At 41.3% G+C, this 25,225-nt stretch overlaps 1 protein-coding gene across 1 annotated transcript; it reads right to left on the minus strand.

Annotated features, from left to right (window-relative positions):
- Window positions 1-24,949: 24,949 nt before the first annotated feature.
- On the minus strand, window positions 24,950-25,225 carry LOC120863879 (cytochrome c oxidase subunit 7B, mitochondrial-like). Its single transcript, XM_040240507.1, has one exon. The coding sequence runs from the start codon at window positions 25,193-25,195 to the stop codon at window positions 24,950-24,952; it is 246 nt and encodes an 81-aa protein (XP_040096441.1). The 5' UTR covers window positions 25,196-25,225.

The raw sequence follows: 25,225 nt of genomic DNA on the forward strand, positions 1-25,225 counted from the left end.
AACAGTACTCCCCTGCTAGTCTTCAGCTGGATGTTATATAGTCACTCAGTTCAGCTCAGTTCACTTGCTCAGTCATGTCTGACTCTTTATGACACCATGAATCGCAGCACGCCAGGCCTCCTTGTCCATCACCAACTCCCGGAGTTCACTCAGACTCACGTCCATCAAGTCAGTGATGCCATCCAGCCATCTCATCTTCTGTAGTCCCCTTCTCCTCCTGCCCCCAATCCCTCCCAGCATCAAGGTCTTTTCCAATGAGTCAACTTTTTGCATGAGGTGGCCAAAGTATTGGAGTTTCAGCTTTAGCATCAGTCCTTCCAATGAACACCCAGGACTGATCTAAGAAAGGAATGTCTTAAAACTCAGAATGGCACCAGGCCCCCCATCCATAAGATGCATTTTGGGATAATCTTGGCACCAGATGATTCATCCTGGGCCGTAAAACGATTGACTTGAATCTTGTAGGAGGGCAGATCACCATACAAATAGTTTCGTTTACATAGATTAGGGGAACAATGTCTGAGTATAACATACAGGTTTGTCAAGTAGTTTCTGAGCCATTAGGCAGAACCGACTTGAAGACAGAGTTTGGGGTAAATGCATAGTACATTAACATAGCTTAAGACAAACATTTCCATAAGAAAAATGCATTGGTTAACTCAAGGTTTGAGAATAGTTAGCTTCAGGTGAAACCAGGTGTCATTATGGCAACACATATTTTAAGAGGAACCTCCTTTTAAATTTGTATAGAGAAGGAAAAAAATATCCCTAGTTTGTTTCCTCCTACTGCTTAAGAGAGATAAAAATGTCTGACACTTGCAGCCTATTTCCTCCATTTGGAGACCCCTGGCCTTCTGCCTATTATCCTCTCACCAGCTTACTGTTAATAACAAAATCTGTTTATCTGTTTAATCTTAGAAAGTCTTTTCCATAAATCTTGAAGAACTAGCAGTATTCTTCTAAAGGTATGAGATTAAAACCATAGAAGGCATGTTTAAAATCTGATTCTATTGCAATTGACAAAGAAACTTGGTCATTGTTATGATATGTAACACTTTAATATGATAATTAGAATTATAATTAACCATATTTTATCAGGGCACATCAGATCTATATGAATTTTACATAATTTTAGGATATCTATATTAGTAACATCAACCATACAGTATAACCTGAAAAGATTTATCACCCCTTTAAAAGTACTTCTCATGTAATTTAACATGTCCAGTGAACCAAGGTAGCTTAATAGCTCTTTGGAATGTCTCAGGGTCCCTCTGAAGCATACCAAAGTTAGCTAGAAGTCAAGTTATTTAGGAAGTTTTGTCAATAAATGTCAAAAGGGTTTATAACATAAGAGTTATTCACTTAGCCAAAGCTAACAAAAGATTTCAAAGGTAAATATAGAATAGATCAATTAAGAGGTAAAGAAACTTAAATCTATTATTAAAAGTAGTTCAGCATCTGAAGAAAATATGTCCTCTTAACAGAGAGAAAGACCAAATTCACGTTTTTACACAGCTTACTTTAAACTCATTTAGGTAAACTTAATTAAACATATTTTAAACTCAGTCAATCCTAACCATACACAAAACTTTTTTTTCAGGGTTCACTTTCCACAAACCTTCTAATCACTTTTTGTAACAGCCACCTGTAAGTCAGACCTACTTTCTTTTCCCTTCATAAAATGTAATTTTATTTTTTATATCTTTTTTATTAAAAACATACATCCTATTTTCCTTATTAGATTAGCAAACAAACATTAATACTAGATATTTAATATTGAATATTTCCCATTTCACACATCTGAAATTTATTTAGGTTAACTTTTCTTGTATTTAGAATTGTTTGCTTTGTAAGTGCTTACATTTTTAGGCCAATTAAATTAGGACTCATTTAACTTTAACAATATTATCAGAAAAAAAAGGCATACACTGAGACATACATAAATCCAGACAGACAGACAGACAGACAGAGATCTTACAGTTTTCTGTTTGAGATTTAAAATATCTCTTTGACCCCCTTGTTTTTTCCTTGCTTGAACTTCTAATTTGGCCAAGGCTGAGGTCTCAGGCAAAGTGGGCTGTGTATTTCAAGAACATGGAAAGGGTTAACATCAAGCTTTTCCCTAGGCAGGCCTTTTAACAAGCTAGTTGTTTTTAATTGCATATGCAAAAAGAATTGGTTTTGCAGTTTCCAGAAGAAAAATTTCTCTCGCTCCATTCAATCAGCAATCACACACTCACAATCATTCAGAGGCTATCACAATGCTTCCCTTCTTCTGAGTCCCCAGCTTTCCTTAACTGTTGCTCCTGTCCTGGGAGCGCCAAGGAAGTTATCAGTCACAATGCCTCCTTATCTGATGCTCCCTTACTGGGAACTCCAAGAAGATGATCAGTCTCCTCTTCTACCCGTTGGGATAGGACCTAACTTGGGACTGGCCCTAGGGCCTTACCTGATCCTGTGGCCATTCCTGGTGAGAAGGTCCGACCCTCCAATGAGTATGGATGGGGCTCGGCCATTCGGAGAGTCAGAACACTGGTCCGAAAGAGAACCCAGAATACCATCAGGTGGCGCACCTCCTCATTCCTCTCCGGGTTCCTTCACTCCAGCCCAGCCAAGCCACCAGTCTGGTAGCTCAAGGGGCCAGCATTGTTGGAATCTCTCTGGGGCCTCCAGAAATATTGCAGAAACCAGTACTCAAGAAACCAAGCATCACACTCAGAGAGTTGGAGAACTCAGGTTTATTACGCCAGTGGGCCCAGAGGAGTTAACACTCTAAGCTCTGAACCCTGAACAAAGGGGTTGCAGAGTTTTTATACACAGACAAGCATGATTAAGTGGGTTTGCAGGGGCTGGGCAATTACAAAGAGCAGAACAAGGGTGAGGGAGATAAGCTTCAGTTCCTAGTATTGTGAGTCCCCACTTTCTGAGACTATGTGACCTACATGATCCAGACTTCGTAAGGAGCAAGCTGAGTTACAGAGACAGAAGGAGCAGGAGGTTACGTAAAATTTTAACCTTTCCTCTTCACTCCTGCCTTCAGTCTTTCCCAGCATCAAGGTCTTTTCCAATGAGTCATCTCTTCCCATCAGGTGGCCAAAGTATTGGAGCAGTCTAACCAATGAATGTTCAGGGATGATTTCCTTTAAGATTGACTGGCTTGCTCTCCTTGTAGTCCAAGGGGCTCTCAAGCGTCTTCCCCAGCACCACAGTTTGAAGGCATCAGTTCTCCGGTGCTCACCCTTTCTTACTGTCCACCTCTAATATCCATACATGACTACTGGAGAAAGCATAGCTTTGACTACACAGACCTTTGCAGGCAAAGTAATGTCTCTGCTTTTTTATACACTGTCTATGTTTGTCATTGCATCTTTTAATTTCATGGCTGCAGTTACCATCCACAGCGATTTTGGAACCCAAGAAAATAGTCTGTAACTGTTTCCATTGTTTCCGCATCCTAGCAGATAATAAACATCCAGGAGGTGCTGCCTATGGCCAAGAGGAAACCAACACCAATGGAGAAAGTAGCTAAAACATTAGCTTCCAGGCCTTGACAGCCTAGAGGCAGAGAGGCTCCCACCAGGAATAATCTCTCCCAAGCCCTGACCCCAGTGCCCTCTATCTTTCATAGCAACACCAGCTTTCTGGAAGGAGAAGGGTATCTGCATTTTAGGAGGATGGGGAAAAGCTGGTTTCATCTATTCTTTTGTTATCCCCCAAATCTGTGAGTCCCTAGTGATTTGGCATTTGAGTCTCAAACCCAGTTTGTATACTTTTCAAGTTTTTTGTCTCAAACTAGAATCTCTGACTTGAGACCTCAGAATCCTACTTTATAAATCAAAAGCTAATAATTTTGTTATCTCCGGTCTTTTCACAATCAACTCTCCTGTGAAGCAGGATAGTTTGGATGTTCTAAATATATGAATGCCAAACATGCTTGATCTCAAATTTGAAAACCTTTTGAGCAAGTACCCCATAAGAGAATGTGCTCCTAATGTGTATACTACTACTAATGTATACTACTGCTAAACTATATATAAAAAATTGGCAAAGCATAGCTTTTGCTTCTCTGCCTTGGATGTCAATTAAATTCAGTGTAAGTTCACCCAGCTAGAGTACTTGCAGTGACTCTGTGCTAATGATAATGCTGAGATAATAGGTGGGCTTCCCTGAAGGCTCAGACAGTAAAGAATCCACCTGCTTGTGCTAATAGGAGGTGAAGAATTTTTAATTCCAGGAGAGATGATTTCTGGTTCTCAAGGAAAAATGTCAACTGGCCCCTGGAAGCTCTTCTTGGAGTAGTAACCGACAAATCATTCCATTATTACCCTTGTTCACCTCTTGTGTTCCAAGCAGTGAGCAGGCTCCTCAGCAGGCTCCAGACCCCTCCTCCACCATTGCAGATGAAGTGTTAGACTTCTGAATGTAAAGAAAATAAAATGTTACCTGCTCTTCCAGTTCTACAAAGATCAAGCCATTAGTCACTGCAGCTGCTCAATGACAGTGCACCTGAGGGGAATTCAGAATAGAGAAAAACCGGTAGCAGTCTGTGCTTTGGGTACCCATCCCTAAATAGCTAAGATGCATATCTAAGGAAAACTTTCAATGATCCCAGATTCTTGCTTCTTTTTATATACAGAAAAGCACTAAAATCATTAACTTGAGATGTTTATTCTTTAGAATTAGCAGTAATCTGATGTCAACTCCATGATTATTCATTTTTTGCTTGGTTTTGTTTTCCAGCAAAAACCTCATATATATCCTGGCTTCTCCCCTACTGCTTCAGAACAGTTTCTCAGAGCTGAGAGACTGTCTCCCAGGCTATAATCTTCAGTAAGACCCTGAATATACTCAACTCATGGATCTCACATTGTGTGTGATTTTTGTAAGTCAACATGAGTGATAGGTCATCCTTGGGCACAAAGGGAAGATAAAGAATTGTTTTTTTAGTTGAAACACTTTCTTATCAGAAAGTTGATGGATACATGTTGTAAAAGATACAAAGAAAAAAAAAGATACAAAGAAAAAAAAAAGATACAAAGAATGCCTGAAAAGTATAAAATGAGCTCCACCTGCCCCTTTACTGTTCAGGGAAGGTACTTATTGACCTACAGAGCACCTCTCTTATTGGAAAAGTTCTTTCTTTTCAGAGCCCCTTTTAGATATCCTTGAGAATAGCTCTTCATACACATTTCACCTACTTTGTGGAGCAAACTTTGTTTTTTAAGTCAATATTTGCTTTATCAGTATGAAAAGGCAAAAAGATATGACATTGAAAGATGCCCTCCCCGGGTAGGTAGGTGTCCAAGATGCTACTGGAGATCAGTGGAGAAATAACTCCAGAAAGAATGAAGAGATGGAGCCAAAGCAAAAACAGCACCCAGCAGTGGATGTGACCAGTGATGGAAGCAAAGTCCGAAGCTTTAAAGAGCAATATTACACAGGAATCTGGAATGTTAGGTCCATGAATCAAGGTAAATTGGAAGTGGTCAAAAGGAGATGGCAAGAGTGAACAACATTTTAGGAATCAGTAAATTAAAATGGACGGTAAGGGGTGAATTTAATTCAGATGACCATTATATCTACTACTGTGGGCAAGAATACCTGAGAAGAAATGGAGTAACCCTCATAGTCAACAAAAACAGTCTGAAATGCAGTACTTAGGTGCAGTCTCAAAAATGACAGAATGATCTCTGTTGGTTTTCAAGGCAAACCATTCAGTATCATGGTACTCCAAGTTTAAGTCCCAACCACTAATGCCAAAGAAGCTGAAGTTGAGCAGTTCTATGAAGACCTACGAGACCATCTAAAATGAACTCCAAAAAAAAAAAAAAAAAGATGCCCTTTTCATCATAGTGGACTGGAATACAACAGTAAGAAGTCAAGAGATACCTGGAGTAATAGGCAAGTTTGGCCTTGCCTATTACTCCAAAATGAAGTGAGTACAAAATGAAGCAGGGCAAAGGCTGACAGTTTTGCCCAAAGAATGCACTGGTCATAGCAAACACCCTCTTCCAACAATAGAAGAGAAGACTCTACACATGGACATCACCAGATGGTCAACACCAAAATCAGATTGATTATATTCTTTGCAGCCAAAGATGGAGAAGCTCTATACAGTCAGCAAAAACAAGACCAGGAACTGACTATGGCTCAGATCATGAACTCCTTATTGTCAAATTCAGATGTAAATTGAAGAAAGTAGGGAAAACCACTAGACCATTCATGTATGGCCTAAATCAAATCCCTAAAGATTATACAGTGGAAGTGAGAAATAGATTTAAGGGACTAGATCTGATAGAGTGCCCAAAGAACTATGGGCGGAGGTTAGTAATATTAGAATCGTGTGTGAAGTACAGCCATGTGCACTGGAGGTTACAGTCATTGTTCCCTGGGTGGTGGTGGGGGGCAAGGGAGGGCAACTGCCCCCCCCCCCCGCCACACCTTGGAAAATCTCGTGACCCCCATCTCCTTGGCCTTGAAGAGTAGGATCTCTCAGCTCCAACTTCCTTGGGATCCCTGCCGTCTCTCCCTCCCCTGGGGTGGGTTCACTCATTTTTTTAATCTCTCTGAACTTAATATGTTGAAAGTTTAAAGGTTGGCCACGAATGTCCATGGCCCACAGTCTGCATATGGTGGACAGTGAGAATGGCCATCTGTCCCCTGCCCCTGGCCCCAGGTGTGCTCTGCATCGAGGCTCAGGTGCACAGAGATGCCTCCTGCTCTCATGGCAGGCCCAGTAGGCCCTTCATCCTCTCCTTCAGAAAATCAGGGGACATTGATCCCAGAGCAGTCATGGGAACCGACCTGTGTTGGGGTTTCCTAAATGTTGGGCCCTGTTCTCATGACCCTACCCGGGGGAGGCGCAGATAGCAGGGACCCCAGGGGAGCTGGAGCTGACAGATCCTACATCTTCAAACACATCTCTGCTATTTTAAATGCTGTCTAGGTTTGTCACACGTCTTTTTATTTCATGGCTGCAGTCACCATCCACGGTGATTTTGGAACCCAAGAAAATAAAGTCTGTCACTGTTTCCATTGTTTTGGCATCCTAGTAAGATAACAAACATCCAGGAGGTGTTGCCTGTGGCCAGGAGAAAACCAGCACATTGTACAGGAGGCAGTCATCAAAACCAAAAAGGCCAAATGGTTGTCTTAGGAGGCCTTACAAATAGCTGAGGAAAGAAGAGAAGCGAAAGGCAAAGGAGAGAAAGAAAGATATACCCATCAGAATGCAGAGTTCCAAAGAATAGCACTGTGAGATAAAAAAGCCTTCCTCAGTGATCAGTGCAGAGACATAGAGGAAAACAATAGAATGGAAAAAACCAGAGATCTCTTCAAGAAAATTAGAGATACCAAAGGAACATTTCATGCAAAGATGGACACAATAAAGGATAGAAGTGGTATGAACCTAGCAAAAGCAGAAGATATTAAGAAGAGATGGCAAGAATACACAGAAGAACTATACAGAAAATATCTTAATGACCCAGATAACCACGATGGTGTGACCACTTACCTAAGCCAGACATCCTGGAATGCGAAGTCAAGTGGGACTTAGGAAGCATCGCTACAAACAAAGCTAGTGGAGGTGATGGAATTCCAGTGGAGCTATTTCAAATCCTGAAAGATGATGCTGTGAAAGTGCTGCACTCAATATGCCAACAAATTTGGAAAACTCAGCAGTGGCCACAAGACTGGAAAAGGTCAGTTTTCATTCCAATCCCAACGAAGGGCAATGCTGAAGTATGCTCAAACTACTGCACAATTGCACTCATCTCACACACTAGCAAAGTAATGCTCAAAATTCTCCAAGCGTAGGCTTCAACAGCATATGAACCAAGAACTTTCAGAAGTTCAAGCTGGATTTAGAAAAGGCAGAGGAATCAGAGATCAAATTAACACCATTCATTGGATCATAGAGAAAGCAAAAGAATTCCAGAAACACCTCTGCTTCATTGACTATGCTAAAGCCTTTGACTGTGTGTATCACAACAAACTGTAAAATTCTTAGAGATAAGAATACTAGACTACCTGATCTGCCTCCTGAGAAATCTGTATGCAGGTCAAGAAGCAACAGTTAAAACTGGACATGAAACAGGAACTGGTTCAAAATTGGGAAAGGCATACTTCAAGGCTGTATAATGTCACCCTGCTTATTTAACTTTTATATAGTGTACATCATGAGAAATGCCAGGCTGATTGAAGCTGAAGCTGGAATCAAGATTTCCAGGAGAAATATTAATACCTCAGATATGCAGATGACACCACCCTTATGGCAGAAAATGAAGAGGAACTAAAGAGCCTCTTGATGAAAGTGAAAGAAGAGAGTGAAAAAGCTGGCTTAAAACTCAACATTCAGAAAACTAAGATCATGGCATCCCGTCCCATCACTTCATGGCAAAGATGGGGAAACAATGGAAACAGTGACAGAATTTATTTTCTTGGGCTCCAAAATAACTGTAGACGGTGGTTGCAGCAATGAAATTAAAAGATGCTTTCTCCTTGGAAGAAAAGCTATGACAAACCTAGTCAGCATATTAAAAAGGAGAGGCATTACTTTGCTGACAAAGGTCCGCCTAGTCAAAGCTTTGGTTTTTCCAGTAGTCATGTATGGATGTGAGAATTGGATCATAAAGAAAGCTGAGGATTGAAGAACTAATGGTTTTGAACTGTGGTGTTGGAGAAGACTCTTGGACTACAAGGAGATCAAACCAGTCAATCCTAAAGGAAATCAGTCCTGAATACTCATTAGAAGGACTGATGCTGAAGCTGAAACTCCAATACTTTGGCCACCTGATGCAAAGAACTGAGTCATTGGAAAAGACTCTGATGCTGGGAAAGATTGAAGGCAGGATGAGAAGGGACGATAGAGGATGAGATGGTTGGATGGCATCACCGACTTGATGGACATGAGTTTGAGCAGGCTCCAGGAGTTGATGATGGCCAGGGAAGGCTGGCATGCTGCAGTCCATGGAGTTGCAAAGAGTTGGACATGACTGAGCAACTGAACTGACTGAACTGACTTGGTTTGTCAAAGTTATAAATTTAATACTAGTGAATTCTAAATTTGTAAAAACCTAATTCTTCTTTAAGCAAACATAATTCATATTATTTTATTCCAAAATCTAGCCAATCTTTAAATAAACTTTAATGACATACTTTTATATAACCTAAGTCTCCTTAAGCATTTAACAATATACTTGATTTCCATCAACTATTCATCAGTTTAAGAAAAGCAAAAATTTGATTTCCTTTATAAGTTCTTTAGTTGTTTGATTAATTAACAAAATTTTCCCAAGTAGTCATCAATCTTCATAGATTCATAAGTTATAAGTTCTTTTACATGGTAATAATGTTTACAAAGTTTAGGATTTTCTTTGAAAATTAAAAATAGTCTAATCAGTTATTTAGTTACACATTTTAAACTGAAATTGCAAGATTGTTGGGCCCTAAATCTCCTAAACTTCAAAAATACATAAAATACTAAGTATGCACAAAAATATTAACAGTGTATTCTTGATTTATGAATCAGGTCTACACATACTTTTAACATTTTTTTAAATTGATTTTTATTAGCGTACAGTTGATTTACAATGTTATGTTTTCTACTGTATAGCAGAGTGAGTCAGTTGTTTATATACATATATCCACTCTTTATTAGATTCTTTTCCTATATGGGTCATTACAGAGTATTGAGTAGAATTCCCTGTGCTAAATAGTATGTCCTTATTAAAGAGAAACTAAAAAGCCTCTTGATGAAAGTAAAAGAGGAGAGTGAAAAACTTGGCTTAAAGCTCAACATTCAGAAAACGAAGATCATGGCATCCTGTCCCATCATTTCATGGGAAATAGATAGGGAAACAGTGGAAACAGTGTCAAACTTTATTTTTTTGGGCTCCAAAATCACTGCAGATGGTGATTGCAGCCATGAAATTAAAAGATGCTTACTCCTTGGAAGAAAAGTTATGACAACCTAGATAGTATATTCAAAAGCAGAGACATTACTTTGCCGACTAAGGCCCTTCTAGTCAAGGCTATGGTTTTTTTCTGTGGTCATGTATGGATGTGAGAGTTGGACTGTGAAAAAGGCTGAGTGCCGAAGAATTGATCCTTTGGAACTGTGATGTTGGAGAAGACTCTTGAGAGTCCCTTGGACTGCAAGGAGATCCAACCAGTCCATTCTGAAGGAGATCAGCCCTGGGATTTCTTTGGAAGGAATGATGCTAAAGCTGAAGCTCCAGTACTTTGGCCACCTCATGCGAAGAGTTGACTCTTTAGAAAAGACTCTGATTCTGGGAGGGATTGGGGCCAGGAGAAGAAGGGGATGACAGAAGATGAGATGGCTGGATGGCATCACAGACTCGATGGACGTGAGTCTGAGTGAACTCCGGGAGTTGGTGATGGACAGGGAGGCCTGGCGTGCTGCAATTCATGGGGTCGCAAAGAGTCGGACACGACTGAGCGACTGAACTGAACTGAACTGAACTGATTATTTGTCTATTTTATATATAGTATTTTAAATACTAGTATTTTTAAATCTTCCTCAACTGTGTTAGACTCTTTGCAAGTCCATGGACTGTAGCCCACTAGGCTCCTCTGTCCATGGAATTCTCCAGGGAAGTATATTGGATTGGGTAGCCATCCCCTTCTCCAGGGGACCTTCCTGACCCAGGGATTAAGCTGGGGTCTCCTGCATTGCAGGCAGATTCTTTACAGCTGAGCCACCAGGGAAGCCTTTGGACTAAGACACATTGACACTGTAAAGACACAAGAATGTGATCCCACCTGAATGGCATGAAGTAACCATCCCAAGCAAGATTGTTCTCTCAGCTCCAGAAAATCCAGATGATCCTTCTCAAAATGAGGGACATATTTCTGTGCCAAAGGATCTCCCAGCCCATATTTTGATCAGTCAAGTTGTACATCATGTAATTCTCCTATCGTTAGATTGGCAGCCTCCCCATTAAGATGGTTTTTAACAGCCTTTCAAGGTGTTTTTTTTTTTTCTTTTAATCTTTGTCTTTTGTGACTCTTTAGATATTTAAGTGATGTTATTTGGTGTCTGTCTAACTCTGTACCCACAAATTCCCAGGTCCTTTGAAGGAATTCAGGAGCACCACCCCAAAATATGCTTCTTTGGTATATTGATTATTTTGATCTGAAGGCACTTGAACAAAGCAAATGCTTATCTGCCTAAAGACAAATCTTCTGAAAAGAACTCAATTGCTATTAATTCCCTCCCAGGAGTTTTTCACCCAGCGGGGAAGATTAATTTTTATCATAGGAGAAAAGACTGGAAGTCACCACCACACTCAGACAAGTGACCATAACTTCCATCTGTTTGATTCTTTTTTTTTTTTTTTTTGTATTTGTTGTTGTTTTAAAATAATTTACTCTCCCCTAAAACATTCATATCCCTTCTTCCCTTCCCATATGAATATAGTATATAAGATCTCAGATCTCATCACCATTTTGGGTATTCACTTTTTTTCCCCTGCAACTCCTCCAATCTTGTGATGTTAAAAATAAATTATTTGGGGGATATCCCTGTTGCCCTAGTGGCTAAGACTCTATGTTCCCAATGCAGGGAGCCCAGGTTTGATCTTGGGTCAGGGAAACAGATACATGATACAACTAAGAATTGGCATGCTGAACCTAAAAATCTTGCATACCTCATGAAAATCAAAGGCCCCGAGTACTGCAACTAGGACCTGGCACAGCCAAATAAATAAATATTTGTTTAATAATAAATTAATTTACACACTTTTTGTTCTGGTTACTGTGTCTGTTGTCAGTGTGTTTCATAGATCCAGCTAGGGCAAGTCTTTATTCCTCTACCCCTTCTAAACACAAAGACAGTTTGGAGAGACAGATACATAGTGAGGGGAGAGGGGTATCTTCCCTACCTGCCACATCAGTAAAACAGATCCTAAAAATCAAGAGTTGCTGTGTCCCTTCCTGTCTCTCACAGGAGCTGGCCTGTGATCTGGGCCCGGGAGGACAAATGAGGGACATACCAACATTACAGGCAGAGGATCCTAGGCTCACTGGCCACACCCCCACCCCCCTGCCATCCTCATCTCTCTGTTGTTAATGTGCCCTTTGTTTTCCAGATGCCTGGGAGATCTTTCTTCCTCAATCACTTTAAGCAGTTTTATGATGATATAACTTGGAGTAATTTTCTTCATGATTCTTCTGTTTGGGGTTGTTGAGTTTTATTTTTGTTCTTATTCATTTGTTTAAGCTGTAAGTTTATGGTTTTCATCAAATCCCCTCCCTAGGACTCAAGGTCCAAAACTACTGTCATTTACGTTGTCTCACAGTTCACTGATAGTCTTTCATTTCAGATGATTTCTGCTATGAGGTCCTCGAGTTCACTTATCTTTTCTTGGACATTGTCTAAAATGCTATTAATTCCATCCACTGTAATTTTCTTATTTAAAAAATTTATTTATTTTTTAATTGAAGGATAATTGCTTTACAGAATTTTGTTGTTTTCTGTCAAATCTCAACATGAATCAGCCATAGGAATACATATGTCCCCTCATCTCAGGCATCATATATTTCATTTCTTGAGGTTCTTTCTATCATATGGGTCTATTTTTTTCTTCATATGTTCCAATAACTCTTCTATACATATAGTTTTCTCTGTTTTCTTGAACATTTGAAAAACATTCATAGTAGCTATTTTAACATTCTTTTCTGCTAATTCTATCATTGGTGACATTTCTGGAACTGTATCAATTTATTTTTCTACTAATCATAAGTTATAGTTTCCTAGATCTTTGCCTATTTGGTAAATTTTTAATTGTATGAATAGATATGTTAAATATATTCTTGAGTGTAGGAATTTTTTTATCATTCCTTTAAATGTTACTAGCCTTTATTCTGATACACACTGTAAGTACTTGGAAATAGTTTGATATTTCTGAGACTTGATTTTTACCCTAAGGCTAATTTGTCCCTACTCCTAAGACAATACAGTATTGACTACTTTTTTCAATACCCTGTTTATTGGGAGTCTTTCCAGTCTGGCTGGTGGAACATGAATGATTCCTGGACTGTGTGAGTGGGGACTGTTCCCCTGATCCTCTCTGGTGATGTTTCTCTGGCCTTCTCTTCACATATTCACATTTTTCAGAACTCTTTCACATGGTTGCAGAGAGATTTGGGGAGTGCTCTGTGGAGATCTCTTCTTTTGGACACTCTCACCTGTGAAGCATAGCTGCCTTGGCCACCTCCATCTCTGAGCTGTGTCTCCTTAACCCAGGGGTCTTGCCACTACTGAGCTACATTTGGGACCCCCATTATGCTCCATGGATAGCAAACCAACAAGGCAGTAATCCATAGCTTTTTCCTATATTTGGTCTGTTTCTCATTTGGGCAAGGTAGAAGATAATTTCTATCCCCTTACTCCACTCTTACTGAAAGGATAATCCCTCCCTTTGTGATCTGTGAATGGTCAGTCCTCTAGGACCTTCATGTTTATTGAATGAGAGGATCACGGACCAGCAGCAGCCCCTGGGAGATCCACTAGCTCTGCTTAGTCACATTCTTCCTTTTAACCATCTCGCCTGTTATTTCATACACGTTACGTGCTATCTCAGGAAACAAGCCCAAGAACAATAAAATTCACACTCTAGTTTAACTAGTTTAATACGAGAAAAATGGAATGCAAGTTAAACAGCAATCCCATGTATGCTGCTGCTGCTGCTAAGTCGCTTCAGTTGTGTCCGACTCTGTGTGACCCCATAGACGGCAGCCCACCAGGCTCCCCCGTCCCTGGGATTCTCCAGGCAAGTACACTGGAGTGGGTTGCCATTTCCTTCCAATACAAGGCATGAAAAATGCTGCATTCTTTAGCTTGCCTTTGGTCTAGAACAATTGCTCCAAAGTTATTACTACAGGGATCCTTGATCACATATTATTTTTATACAATTTAGCAAAAGGTCTCCCTCTTTGGGGGTCTCATTTTAGTTTTAATATAAAGCTATATTAATACTTACTTGTAAAGCTTTTTTAATCCTAGACTGTTCAAACACTGAGCTTTGAATGTCTTTTCCTTTCAGCTTCCGTAGACGGTGTGGAAGCCAGAGAGCCCACTTCACAGTCAGGAAAGGAGAGCGCGTGACACATGTATAAGTTACTCATTTGGAATTTTAACTGAACCAAAGGACAATTCATTTTTGGTAGAAAAAATTTGACATTACCTGGTTCTCATGTCTGGCTGTCAAGCCAACAAAGGCACAAAGGAGGATAGAAGAGGACTCCCCTGGTGACTCGGTGGTTAAGAATTCACCTGCCAGTGCAAGGGACATGGGTTTCATCGCTGGTCCAGGAAAATTCCATGCCTCCTGGCAGCTAAGCCCCTATGCCAGAACTACTGAGCCTGTGCCCTAGAGCCTGGGAGCTGCAACTACTGAATCCCATGCACTCTAGAGCCCACGCTCTGCAGTAAGCAAAGCCACTGAAATGAGAAGCCCAAGCATGGCAACTAGAGATAAGCCCCCTCTAGTTTCTCTAGTTGGCTTCCACTCGAGAAACCCTCATGCAGCAATGAAGACCCAGCACAACCAAAAATAAAATTAATTAGAAATGAAAAAGTAGGATAGAAGAATTATTTGGACAGATTCCAATGGCAGCTTATATTTTTTTTAGTGTAGGTAAGTAGACAAAGTTCTCATCTCTCAAAGCATGTTATTAATAAATTCAAAATAATATCAAGGCAAATCAGTGCATAAATGCTTGGAAGTCACTATGTCTATATTTTAATGATTCATTCATTTTCTAAATGTAGTAATATTTCTAAATAGCAAGGGGAGATAAGAAGTCTTTCTTAAATGAACAATGCAAAAACATAGAGGAAAACAATAGAATGGAAAAGACTAGAGATCTCTTCAAGAAAATTGGAGCTATCAAGACTTCATGCAAGGATGGGCATGATAAAGGACAAAAACAGTAAGGACCTAACAAAAGCAAAAGAGATTAAGAAAAGGTGACAAGAATACACAGAAGAACTGTACTAAAAATGTTTTAATGACTCAGATAAGCATGATGGTGTGATCACTCACCTAGGGCCAGACATCCTAGAGTGTGAAGTCGAGTGGGCCTTAGGAAGCATCTCTAGGAGCAAACCTAGTGGAGGTGATGGAATTCCAGCTGAGCTATTTACAATCCTAAAAGACAATGCTGTTAACGTGTTGCATTTAATATCACTGATTCCATTTTTCCCCCCATCTATTTGCCGTGAAGTGATGGGATTGAATGCCATGATCTTAGTTTTTTGAATGTTGAGTTTTAAGCCAACTTTTTTACTCTCTTCTTTCACCTTCACCAAGAGGCTCTTCTGTTCCTCTTCACTTAGGGTGATGTCATCTGCATATCTGAGGTTATTGATAATTCTCCTGGCAATCTTGATTCCAGCTTAAGCTTCATTCAGCCTGGCATATTGCATGTTGTATTCTATATATAAGTTAAATAATCAAGGTGACAATATATTGCCTTGACATACTTCTTTTCCAATTTGAACCAGTTCATTGTTCCATGGCCAGTTCTAACTGTTGCTTTTTTTAACCTGCATACAGGTTTCTCAGGAGGCAGATAAGTTGATCTGGTATTCCTACGTCTTTAAGAATTTTCTAGTTTCTTGTGATCCAAACAATCAAAGACCTTAGCATAGTCAATGAAGCCAGGTAAATGTTTTTCTGGAATTAAATAGTAGGAAAAAAGTGGAATCAGTGACAAACTTTATTTCCTTGGGCTCCAAAATCACTATGGATGGTGATTGCAGGCATGAAATCAAAAGAAGAAAAGCTATGACAAGAGTAGACAACATATTAAAAAGCAGATACAAAGGTCCATCTAGTAAAAGCTATGGTTTTTGTACATATTTGAGAGTTGGACCAGAAAAAAAGCTGAGCTCTGAAGAATTGATACTTTTGAACTGTGGTGCTAGAGAAGACTCTTGAGAGTCCCTTGGACAGCAAGATCAAATCAGTCAATCCTAAAGGAAGTCAACCCTGAATATTCATTGGAAGGACTGATGCTGAAGATCCAATACCATAGTCACCAGATGCAAAGAGTCAACCCATTGGAAAAGACCCTGATTCTGGGAAAGATTGAAGGCAAAAGAAGCAGGTGGCAGAGGATGAGATTTGTTAGATAGCATCACTGACGCAATGGACATGAATCTGAGCAAACTCCTCAAGATAGTGAAGGAGAGGGGAGCCTGGTGTGCTGTAGTCCATGTGGTCTCAAAGAATTGGAGACGACTTAGTGACTGAACAGCAACAACTGATTTCCCAGCTCTAGTCCAGAATTTTTACTTTCTAAATTTTTTATTACCTTGTTTATTTTTGGCTGTGCTGGGTCTTTGTTGCCGATCGGGCTTTTCTCAAGCTGCGGTACAGGAGCTTCTCATCACAGTGGCTTCTCTTATTGCAGAGTATAGGCTCCTGATGTGCAGGTTTCGGAAGCTGCAGCTTCAGTAGTTCAGTGAGCGTAGTAGTTGCAGTTCCCAGGCTCTAGAGCACAGGCTCAGTAGTTGTGGTGCACAGGCTTAGTTGGCCTGTAGCATGTAGATCTTACTGATCTACAGGGGTTGAACCAGTGTCTCCTGCATTGGCAGGTGATTCTTTACCACCTAGACATCAGGGAAGCTTTACCGCAGAAATTTTGATCAGTGATAATTGGCCTGGGCTCCCACAGGGCCTTGGTCTTTTCCAGAGCACCCTAGTGCTTTAGGTTTGGCAAGGAGAAGAGCACTCACTGGGTCAGGGGGTTGTCTGCAACCACTTGGAGGTGCTCTGGGCCAGGTGTGCTGAGGCTTGTTCTCGACCAGTGTGGGAGAAATACAATTGCAAAATTCTTTCCCATCCCAAAAAACTGCTTCACAGAAGTAGAAAGGAAAATATATATTATTATTATTGAATATAAGCATTAAACCAGAATTCGATGCACATCACAGGCATTCAGTGCAACTCACTAAAAGGCTTGCAGAAAGAAATCTAACTCTTTGACAGAGTCAAGGACATACAACCTGTTACATTAGGTAGGCTTTGCCTAAAATTTCTGGAACAAGGTGACAAGTCTGCCCCACCTTCTTCCAGGGTGTCTTAAACTCTACTGTACTATCGGTACATAAATTGTGCATCACCGTGATTGTCCTCAAATGTGGGCAGCGTATTTGGCCACCAGTCAAGATTTGAGATTATTAAGGGCTGTAAGGGTCAGAACAGGCCACCCCAAAAATATGCCATGTGGCCATAAAGATTATTTTGAGCTAACGACAATTGAGAAACAGCACATGCCAAACACCTCCCTCATCTGCCTAAAAGCATATAAACTCCCATTTGTAAAGCTTTTTCCCTGTCCTGTACCAGGAAGAGGAGGATGGATCTGAGTCTCTTCTCAGCCCCTGAAATAGCAGGACAGGAATCTAGGTAATGAGCCAATTAAAACAACTCTTCTTTTCCATGAGTTCTCCCCATATATTTACCTTCCAAAGTTTGCTGCCTTTAAATCCTGAACATCTTTTTCTGAGTCTGGTCACTTCTCTAGAAATTTATTGTTTTGTTAAATGCCCACATCCTTGAGTTTCCCTAGGTCTATATGTGCTACCCACATTAACAAACTCTATTTGAGTTTCTTTCTCTCTTTTTTTATTTGACTGCACCGGGCCTTAGTTACAGCATGCAGGATCTAGTTTCCTGACTAGGGATTGAACCTGGACCCCTTGCACTGGCTGTGTGGAGTTTTAACCATTGGGCCACAAGGAAACTCTCAAGTTTCTCTTCTTAGTCTGTCTTTCTTATCAGTCTATTTTGCAGGGCCCCAGCTAGAGAACCTAGGAAGGGAGAGGTAGAGAGATTTTTCCTCCCCTACAGAGCCAATACCTTTCCTCATAATGGGGTTGGACACCGTTATCTGCCTTGGGGACCTGCTGTGTTTCCCAGAATACGGAAAAGCAGCAGCAAAGTAAACGAGGCATTATCATGCCAGCCAGAAAGAAGTGCATGGTGCCATGTTGGGGAAAGAAAAAGTTTCCCTCTACTCTTTCTAGGTTCCTCTAGCTGATCTAAGAATCACACTGACATAAGACAAGTCAACAAGAGAAAATAAAATTTAATTACATACTACATACATGTGGGGCCTCCATAAGAATGTGCTAATCGTTGAAACAAAAAAAGAATGGATTCATTTAAACAAACAAAAAAAAAGTGGAGTCATTAAAAAGTGGGTTCATTAAAACCAAAAAAAGTGTTGATGAGTGGAGCTGTGTTCCTTCCCTGCTATTTACCTGGGGCCAAAGAATCCCTTGGACTGCAAGGAGATCCAACCAGTCCATTCTGAAGGAGATCAGCCCTGGGATTTCTTTGGAAGGGATGAGGCTAAAGCTGAAACTCCAATACTTTGGCCACCTCATGCGAAGAGTTGACTCATTGGAAAAGACTCTGATGCTGGGAGGAGTTGGGGGCAGGAGGAAAAGGGGACGACAGAGGATGAGTTGGCTGGATGGCATCACGGACTCGATGGACATGAGTTTGAGTGAACTCCGGGAGTTGGTGATGGACAGGGAGGCCTGGCGTGCTGCGATTCATGGGGTCGCAGAGTCGGACACGACTGAGGGACTGAACTGAAACTATGGTAGAGGTAATGAAGATAATGGTGACCTCCCTCAAAAGATCCCAGGCAGGTACTGCTACAGTCCATGCCCCATTGGATGCAATAGGGTGTATAATAGGGTGGGTATTTTACCTAATATGGGGTTAGGGAACTGGTCGGTTTACATCCAGAGGCTCATGGCAACAGTGGCTATGGGGCTTGGTCAGTTCCACAGATTTTTATCCTGTGACCTTGGTATTGGGCCCCATCCCTGTGACCTTGGCGCAGGGCTCCACACCTTCCTTTCCTATTCAGAGAGAAATAATGGGGTTTGTGCAATCACTGAATTAAACTTTTTTTTTTTTTTTTTTTTTTGAGCATTATGTGCCAGTCTAGCAGTCAGCTAGACTCTAGGAAAGTACTGGAATTAAATAAAATAGGAAAGTGAATTCTCCTACTGTTGAAACCAAGCAGAACCCTGTGTGGCTCCCAGGTACAGAGGCCTTTCTGTCCCCTCTTGTTTGTAAGCAAGATTCCAGCCTCCATGACTTTTCCCTGAGTTCCAAAGGGCAGATTCAGATTCCAACAAGACTGGGAAATAGACTCTTGGAGGGCAGAAGCAAAACCTTGTGCATACCAGGACCCAGGAGAAAGGAGCCGTGACCCTACAAGAGACTGACCAGACTTGCCCATGAGTGTCCAGGAGTCTCCGGTACAGGCGTGGGCTGGCAATGGCCTGCTGCAGGGTTGGGGGCACTGAGTGCAACAGTGCCTGCATGGGACCTTTTGAAGAAGGTCCTGATTATCTTCATTACCTCCACAATAGTTTGTCCTCAGGTTAAATAACAGGGAGGGAACACAGTCCCGCCCATCAACAGAAAATTGGATTAAGGATTTCCCTAGCATAAGTGAAGTCATTCAGTCCTGTCTGACTCTTTGCGACCCCATGGGCAGTAGCCTACCAGGCTCTGCGGTCCATGGGATTTTCCAGGCAAGAATACTGGAGTGGGCTGCCATTTCCTTAGAACAAGACCCAGTTTTCCCCTTAGTCAGTCTCTCCCATCAGGAAGCTTCCATAAGCCTCTTATCCTTCTCCATTAGAGGGCTGCTGCTAGTGCTAAGTCATTTCAGTTGAGTCTGACCCTGTACGACCCATAGACGGCAGTCCACCAGGCTCCACCATTCCTGGGATTCTCCAGGCAAGAACACTGGAGTGGGTTGCCATTTCCTTCTCCAATGCATGAAAGTGAAGTCATCAGTCATATCAGACTCTTTGCGACCCCTTGGATGGCAGCCCACCAGGCTTCTCCGTCCATGGGATTTTCCAGGCAAGAGTACTGCAGTGGGTTGCCATTGCCTTCTCCACCATCAGAGGGCAGACAGAATGAAAACCATAATCACAGAAAACTAACTAATCTGATCACATGGACCATAGGCTGATCTAACTCAATGAAACTATGAGCCATACCATGTAAGGCCACCCAAGACAGATGAGTCATGGTGGACAGTTCCGACAAAACATGGTCCACTGGAGAAGGGAATGGCAAACCACTTCAGTATTCCTGCCTTGAGAACCCCACAAACAGTATGGAAAGGCAGAAAGATAGGACACTGAGAGATGAAGTCCCCAGGTTGGTAGGTGCCCAATATGCTGTTATAGATCAGTGGAGAAATAGCTCCAGAAAGAATGAAGAGACAGAGCCAGGGCAAAAACAACACTGATTTGTGGATGTGACTGGTGATGGAAGAAAGGTCTGATGCTGTAAGACCAATATTACATAGGAACCTGGAATGTTAGGTCCATGAGTTATGGCAAATTGGAAGTGGTCAAATAGGAGATGGCAAGAGTGAACATTGACATTTTAGGAATCAGTGAACTAAAGTGGACTGGAATGGGTGAATTTAACTCAGATGACCATTATATCTATGATTGTGGGCAAGAATCCCTTAGAAGAATGGAGTAGCCATCATAGTTAACAAGAGTCCAAAATGCAGTACTTGGATGCAGTCTCAAAACTGACAGCATGATCTCTGTTCTTTCCAAGGCAAACCATTCAATATCACAGTAATCCAAGTCTATGCCTCAATCAGTAATGCTGAAGAAGCTGAAGTTGAACGGTTCTGTGAAGACCTATAAGAACTTCTAGAACTAACACCCAAAAAAGATGTCCTTTTCATTATAGGGGACAGGAATGCAAAAGTAGGAAGTCAAGAAATACCTGGAATAACAGGAAAATTTGGCCTTGGAGTACAGAAAAAGTAGGGCAATGTGTAATAGAGTTTTGCCAAAAGAACACACTGGTCATAACAAACACCCTCTTCCAACAACAAAAGAGAAGACTCTACACATGGACATCACCAGATGGTCAACACCGAAATCAGATTAATCATATTCTTTGCAGCCAAAGATAGAGAAGCTCTATACAGTGAGGAAAAACAAGACCAGGAGCTGACTGTGGCTCAGATCATGAACTCTTTTGTTGCCAAATTCAGACTTAAATTGAAGAAAGTAGGGAAAACCACTAGACCATTCAGGTATGACCTAAATCAAATCCCTAATGATTATACAGTGTAAGTGAGAAATAGATTTAAGGGACTAGATCTGATAGAGTACTTGATGAACTATGGACAGAGTTTCGTGACAAGGTACAGGAAACAGGGAGCAAGACCATCCCAAGAGAAAGAAATGCAAAAAGGAAAATGGTTGTCTGAGGAGGCTTTACAAATAGCTGTGAACAGAAGAGAAGCAAAAGGCAAAGGAGAAAAGGAAAGATATACCTATTTCAGTGCAGAGTTCCAAAGAATAGCAAGGAAAGATAAGAAAGCCTTCCTCGGTGATCAGTGCAAAGAAATAGAGGAAGACAATAGAATGGGAAAGACTAAAGATCTCTTCAAGAAAATTAGAGATACCAAGGGAACATTTCATGCAAAGCTGGGCACAATAAAGGACAGAAGTGGTATGGACCTAACAGAAGTAGAAGATATTAAGAAGAGGTGGCAAGAATACAGAGAAGAACTGTACAAAAAATATTTTCATGACCAGAAAATCACGATGGTGTGATCACTCACCTAGAGCCAGACATGCTGAAATGTGAAGTCAAGTGGGCCTTAGGAAGCATCACTACAAAAAAAGCTAGTGGAGATGATGGAATTCCAGTGGAGCTATTTCAAATCCTGAAAGATGATGCTGTGAAAGTGCTGCACTCAATATGCCAGCAAATTTGGAAAACTCTGTAGTGGCCACAGGACTGGAAAAAGTCAGTTTTCATTCCAATCCCAAAGAAAGGCAATGCCAAAGAATGCTCAAACTACTGCACAATTGCATTCATCTCACAAGCTAACAAAGTAATGCTCAAAATTCTCCAAGCCAAGCTTCAACAATACATGGACTGTGAACTTTTAGATGTTCAAGCTGGATTTAGAAAAGGCAGAGGAACCAGAGATCAAATTGCCAGTATCATTTGGATCTTTGAAAAAATGAGAGAGTTTCAGAAAAACATCTATTTCTGCTTTATTGACTATACCAAAACCTTTGATTGTGTAGATCCCAATAATCAGTGGAAAATTCTTCAAGAGATGAAATACCAGACCACCTGACCTGCCTCTTGAGAAATCTGTATGCAGGTCAAGAAGCAACAGTTAGAACTGGATATGGAACAACAGACTGTTTCCAAATTGGGAAGAAGTACATCAAGGCTGTTTATTGTCACTGTGCTTATATGCAGAGTACATCATGAGAAGTGCTGGACTGGATGAAGCACAGCTGAAATCAACATTGCACAGAGAAATATCAATAACCTCAAATATGCAAATGACACCACACTTCTGGCAGAAAGCAAAGAACTAAAGAGCCTCTTGATGAAAGTGAAAGAGGAAAGTGAAAAGGTGGCTTAAAACTCAACATTCAGAAAACTAATATCATGGCATCCAGTCCCATCACTTCATGACAAATAGACAGGGAAACAATGGAAAGAGTGAGAGGCATCATTTCTGGGGGGCTCTGAATGACTGCAGATGGTGACTGTAGCCATGAAATTAAAAGACACTTGGTCCTTGGAAGAAAAGTTATGACCAACCTAGACAGTGTATTAAAAAGCAGAGACATTACTTTGCCAAAAAAAAGTCTGTCTAGTCAAAGCTATGGTTTTTCCAGTGGTCATGTATGGATGTGCGAGTTGAACTATAAAGAAAGCTGAAGTGCAGAAGAATTGATCATTTTGAACTGTGGTGTTGGAAAAGACTCTTGAGAGACCCTTCTACAGCAAGGAGATCCAACCAGTCCATCCTAAAGGAAATAGTCCTGAATGTTCATTGGAAGAACTGATCCTGAAGCTGAAACTCCAATACTGGCCACCTGATGTGAAGAACTGACTCATTTGAAAAGACCCTAAATCTGGGAAAGATTGGAGGTGGGAGGTGAAGGGGTCAACAGAGGATGAGATGGTTGGATGGCATCACCGACTCAATGGACATTCAGTTCAGTTCAGTCGCTGAGTTCTGTCCGACTTTTTGCGACCCTATGAACCGCAGCACGCCAGGCCTCCATGTCCATCACCAACTCCCGAAGTCCACCAAAACCCATGTCCATTGAGTCGGTGAGGCCATCCAACCATCTCTTCCTCTGTCGTCCCCTTCGCCTGCCCTCAACCTTTCCCAGCATCAGGGTCTTTTCAAATGAGTCAGCTCTTCGCATCAGGTGGCCAAAGTATTGGAGTTCCATCTTCAACATCAGTCCTTCCAATGAACACCCAGGATTGATCTCCTTTAGGATGGACTGGTTGGATCTCTTTGCAGTCCAAGGAACTCTCAAGAGCCTTCTCCAACACCTCAGTTCAAAAGCATCAATTCTTCGGCACTCAGCTTTCTTCATAGTCCAACTCTCGCATCCATACATGACCATTGGAAAAACCCTGCTGTTGCTGCTAAGTCGCTTCAGTCGTGTCCGACTCTGTGTGACCCCATAGATGGCAGCCCACCAGGCTCCCCTGTCCCTGGGACTCTCCCTAGCCTTGACTAAATGGACTTTTGTTGACAAAGTAATGTCTCTTCTTTTAATATGCTATTTAGTTTGGTCATAACTTTCCTTCCAAGGAGTAAGCGTCTTTTAATTTCATGGCTGCTATCACCAACTGCAGTGATTTTGGAGCCCAGAAAAACAAAGTCAGCCACTGTTTCCACTCTTTCCTCATCGATTTGCCATGAAGTGATGGGACCGGATGCCATAATCTTCGTTTTCTGAATGTTGAGCTTTAAGCCAATTTTTTCACTCCTCTTTCACTTTCATCAAGAGGCTCTTTAGTTCTTCTTCACTTTCTGCCATAAGGGTGGTGTCATCTGCAAATCTGAGGTTATTTATATCTCTCCCAGCAATCCTGATTCCAGCTTGTGCTTCCTTCAGCTCAGAGTTTCTCATGATATACTCTGCATAGAAGTTAAACAAGCAGGGTGACAATATACAGCCTTGACATACTCCTTTTCCTATTTGGAACCAGTCTGATGTTCCATGTCCAGTTCTAACTGTTGCTTCCTGGCCTGCATACAGATTTCTCAAGAGGCAGGTCAGGTGGTATGGTATTCCCATCTCTTTCAGAATTTTCCACAGTTTCTTGTGATCCATACAGTCAAAGGCTTTGGCATAGTCAATAAAGCAGAAATAGATGTTTTTCTGGAACTCGCTTGCTTTTTTGATGATCCAGCAGATGTTAGCAGTTTGATCTCTGGTTCCTCTGCCTTTTCTAAATCCAGCTTGAACATCTGGAAGTTCGTGGTTCACGTATTGTAGAAGCCTGGCTTGGAGAATGTTAAGCATTACTTTAGCAGCATGTGAGATGAGTGCAATTGTGCAGTAGTTTGAGCATTCTTTGGTATTGCCTTTCTTTGGGATTGGAATGAAAACTGACCTTTTCCAGTCCTGTGGCCACTGAGGAGTTTTCCAAATTTTCTGGCATATTGAGTGCAGCACTTTCACAGCATCATCTTTCAGGATTTGAAATAGCTCCACTGGAATTCCATCACCTCCACTAGCTTTGTTTGTAGTGATGCTTCCTAAGGCCCACTTGACTTTGCATTCCAGGACTCAGGTGAGTGGTCACACCATCGTGGTTATCTGGATCATGAAGATCTTTTTTGTACACGTCTTCTGTGTATTCTTGCCACCTCTTCTTAATATCTTTTGCTTCTGTTAGGTCCCAACCATTTCTGTCTTTTTTTTTTTTTTTTTTTAAGGTTTCAAGTATACTTTATGCCATATTTTAATAGGTACATAGTACCTTTACTTGGAATTAATTATGAGTTGATTTTGAAACAATTCAGTATTAAACCAGCTGGGATTATTACTGTTCTGGGATCATTCCTCTGGGGTGACTCTGCCAACAGGCAATGGGTTCCACTCTATTCCAATTTGTGTTGCCTTATATACCCATAGAGCAACATAGAAAGCGGCTCCACTAGCTAGTACGGCATTCCCATGTTTGTCAGGGAAATCAGGTGCTCGCTTCTGGTGGATCTGCCTTGCCACTGCTTGCTGAATGCTGTGAACCCTCAGACGACTTAGTGCGTTTCTGGCCAAGGGAAACATCCTGAGGCTGAACATAAAATGGCTGCAACTACAGCTGCTGGCCTC

This window comes from Oryx dammah, unplaced genomic scaffold (genome assembly GCF_014754425.2).
Source record: "Oryx dammah isolate SB20612 unplaced genomic scaffold, SCBI_Odam_1.1 HiC_scaffold_1, whole genome shotgun sequence".
NCBI lineage: Eukaryota > Metazoa > Chordata > Mammalia > Artiodactyla > Bovidae > Oryx > Oryx dammah.

Bases quoted from the DNA above. Each gene is read 5' to 3' on its own strand.
- LOC120863879 (XM_040240507.1), bottom strand. From the start codon at position 25,195: ATGTTCAGCCTCAGGATGTTTCCCTTGGCCAGAAACGCACTAAGTCGT.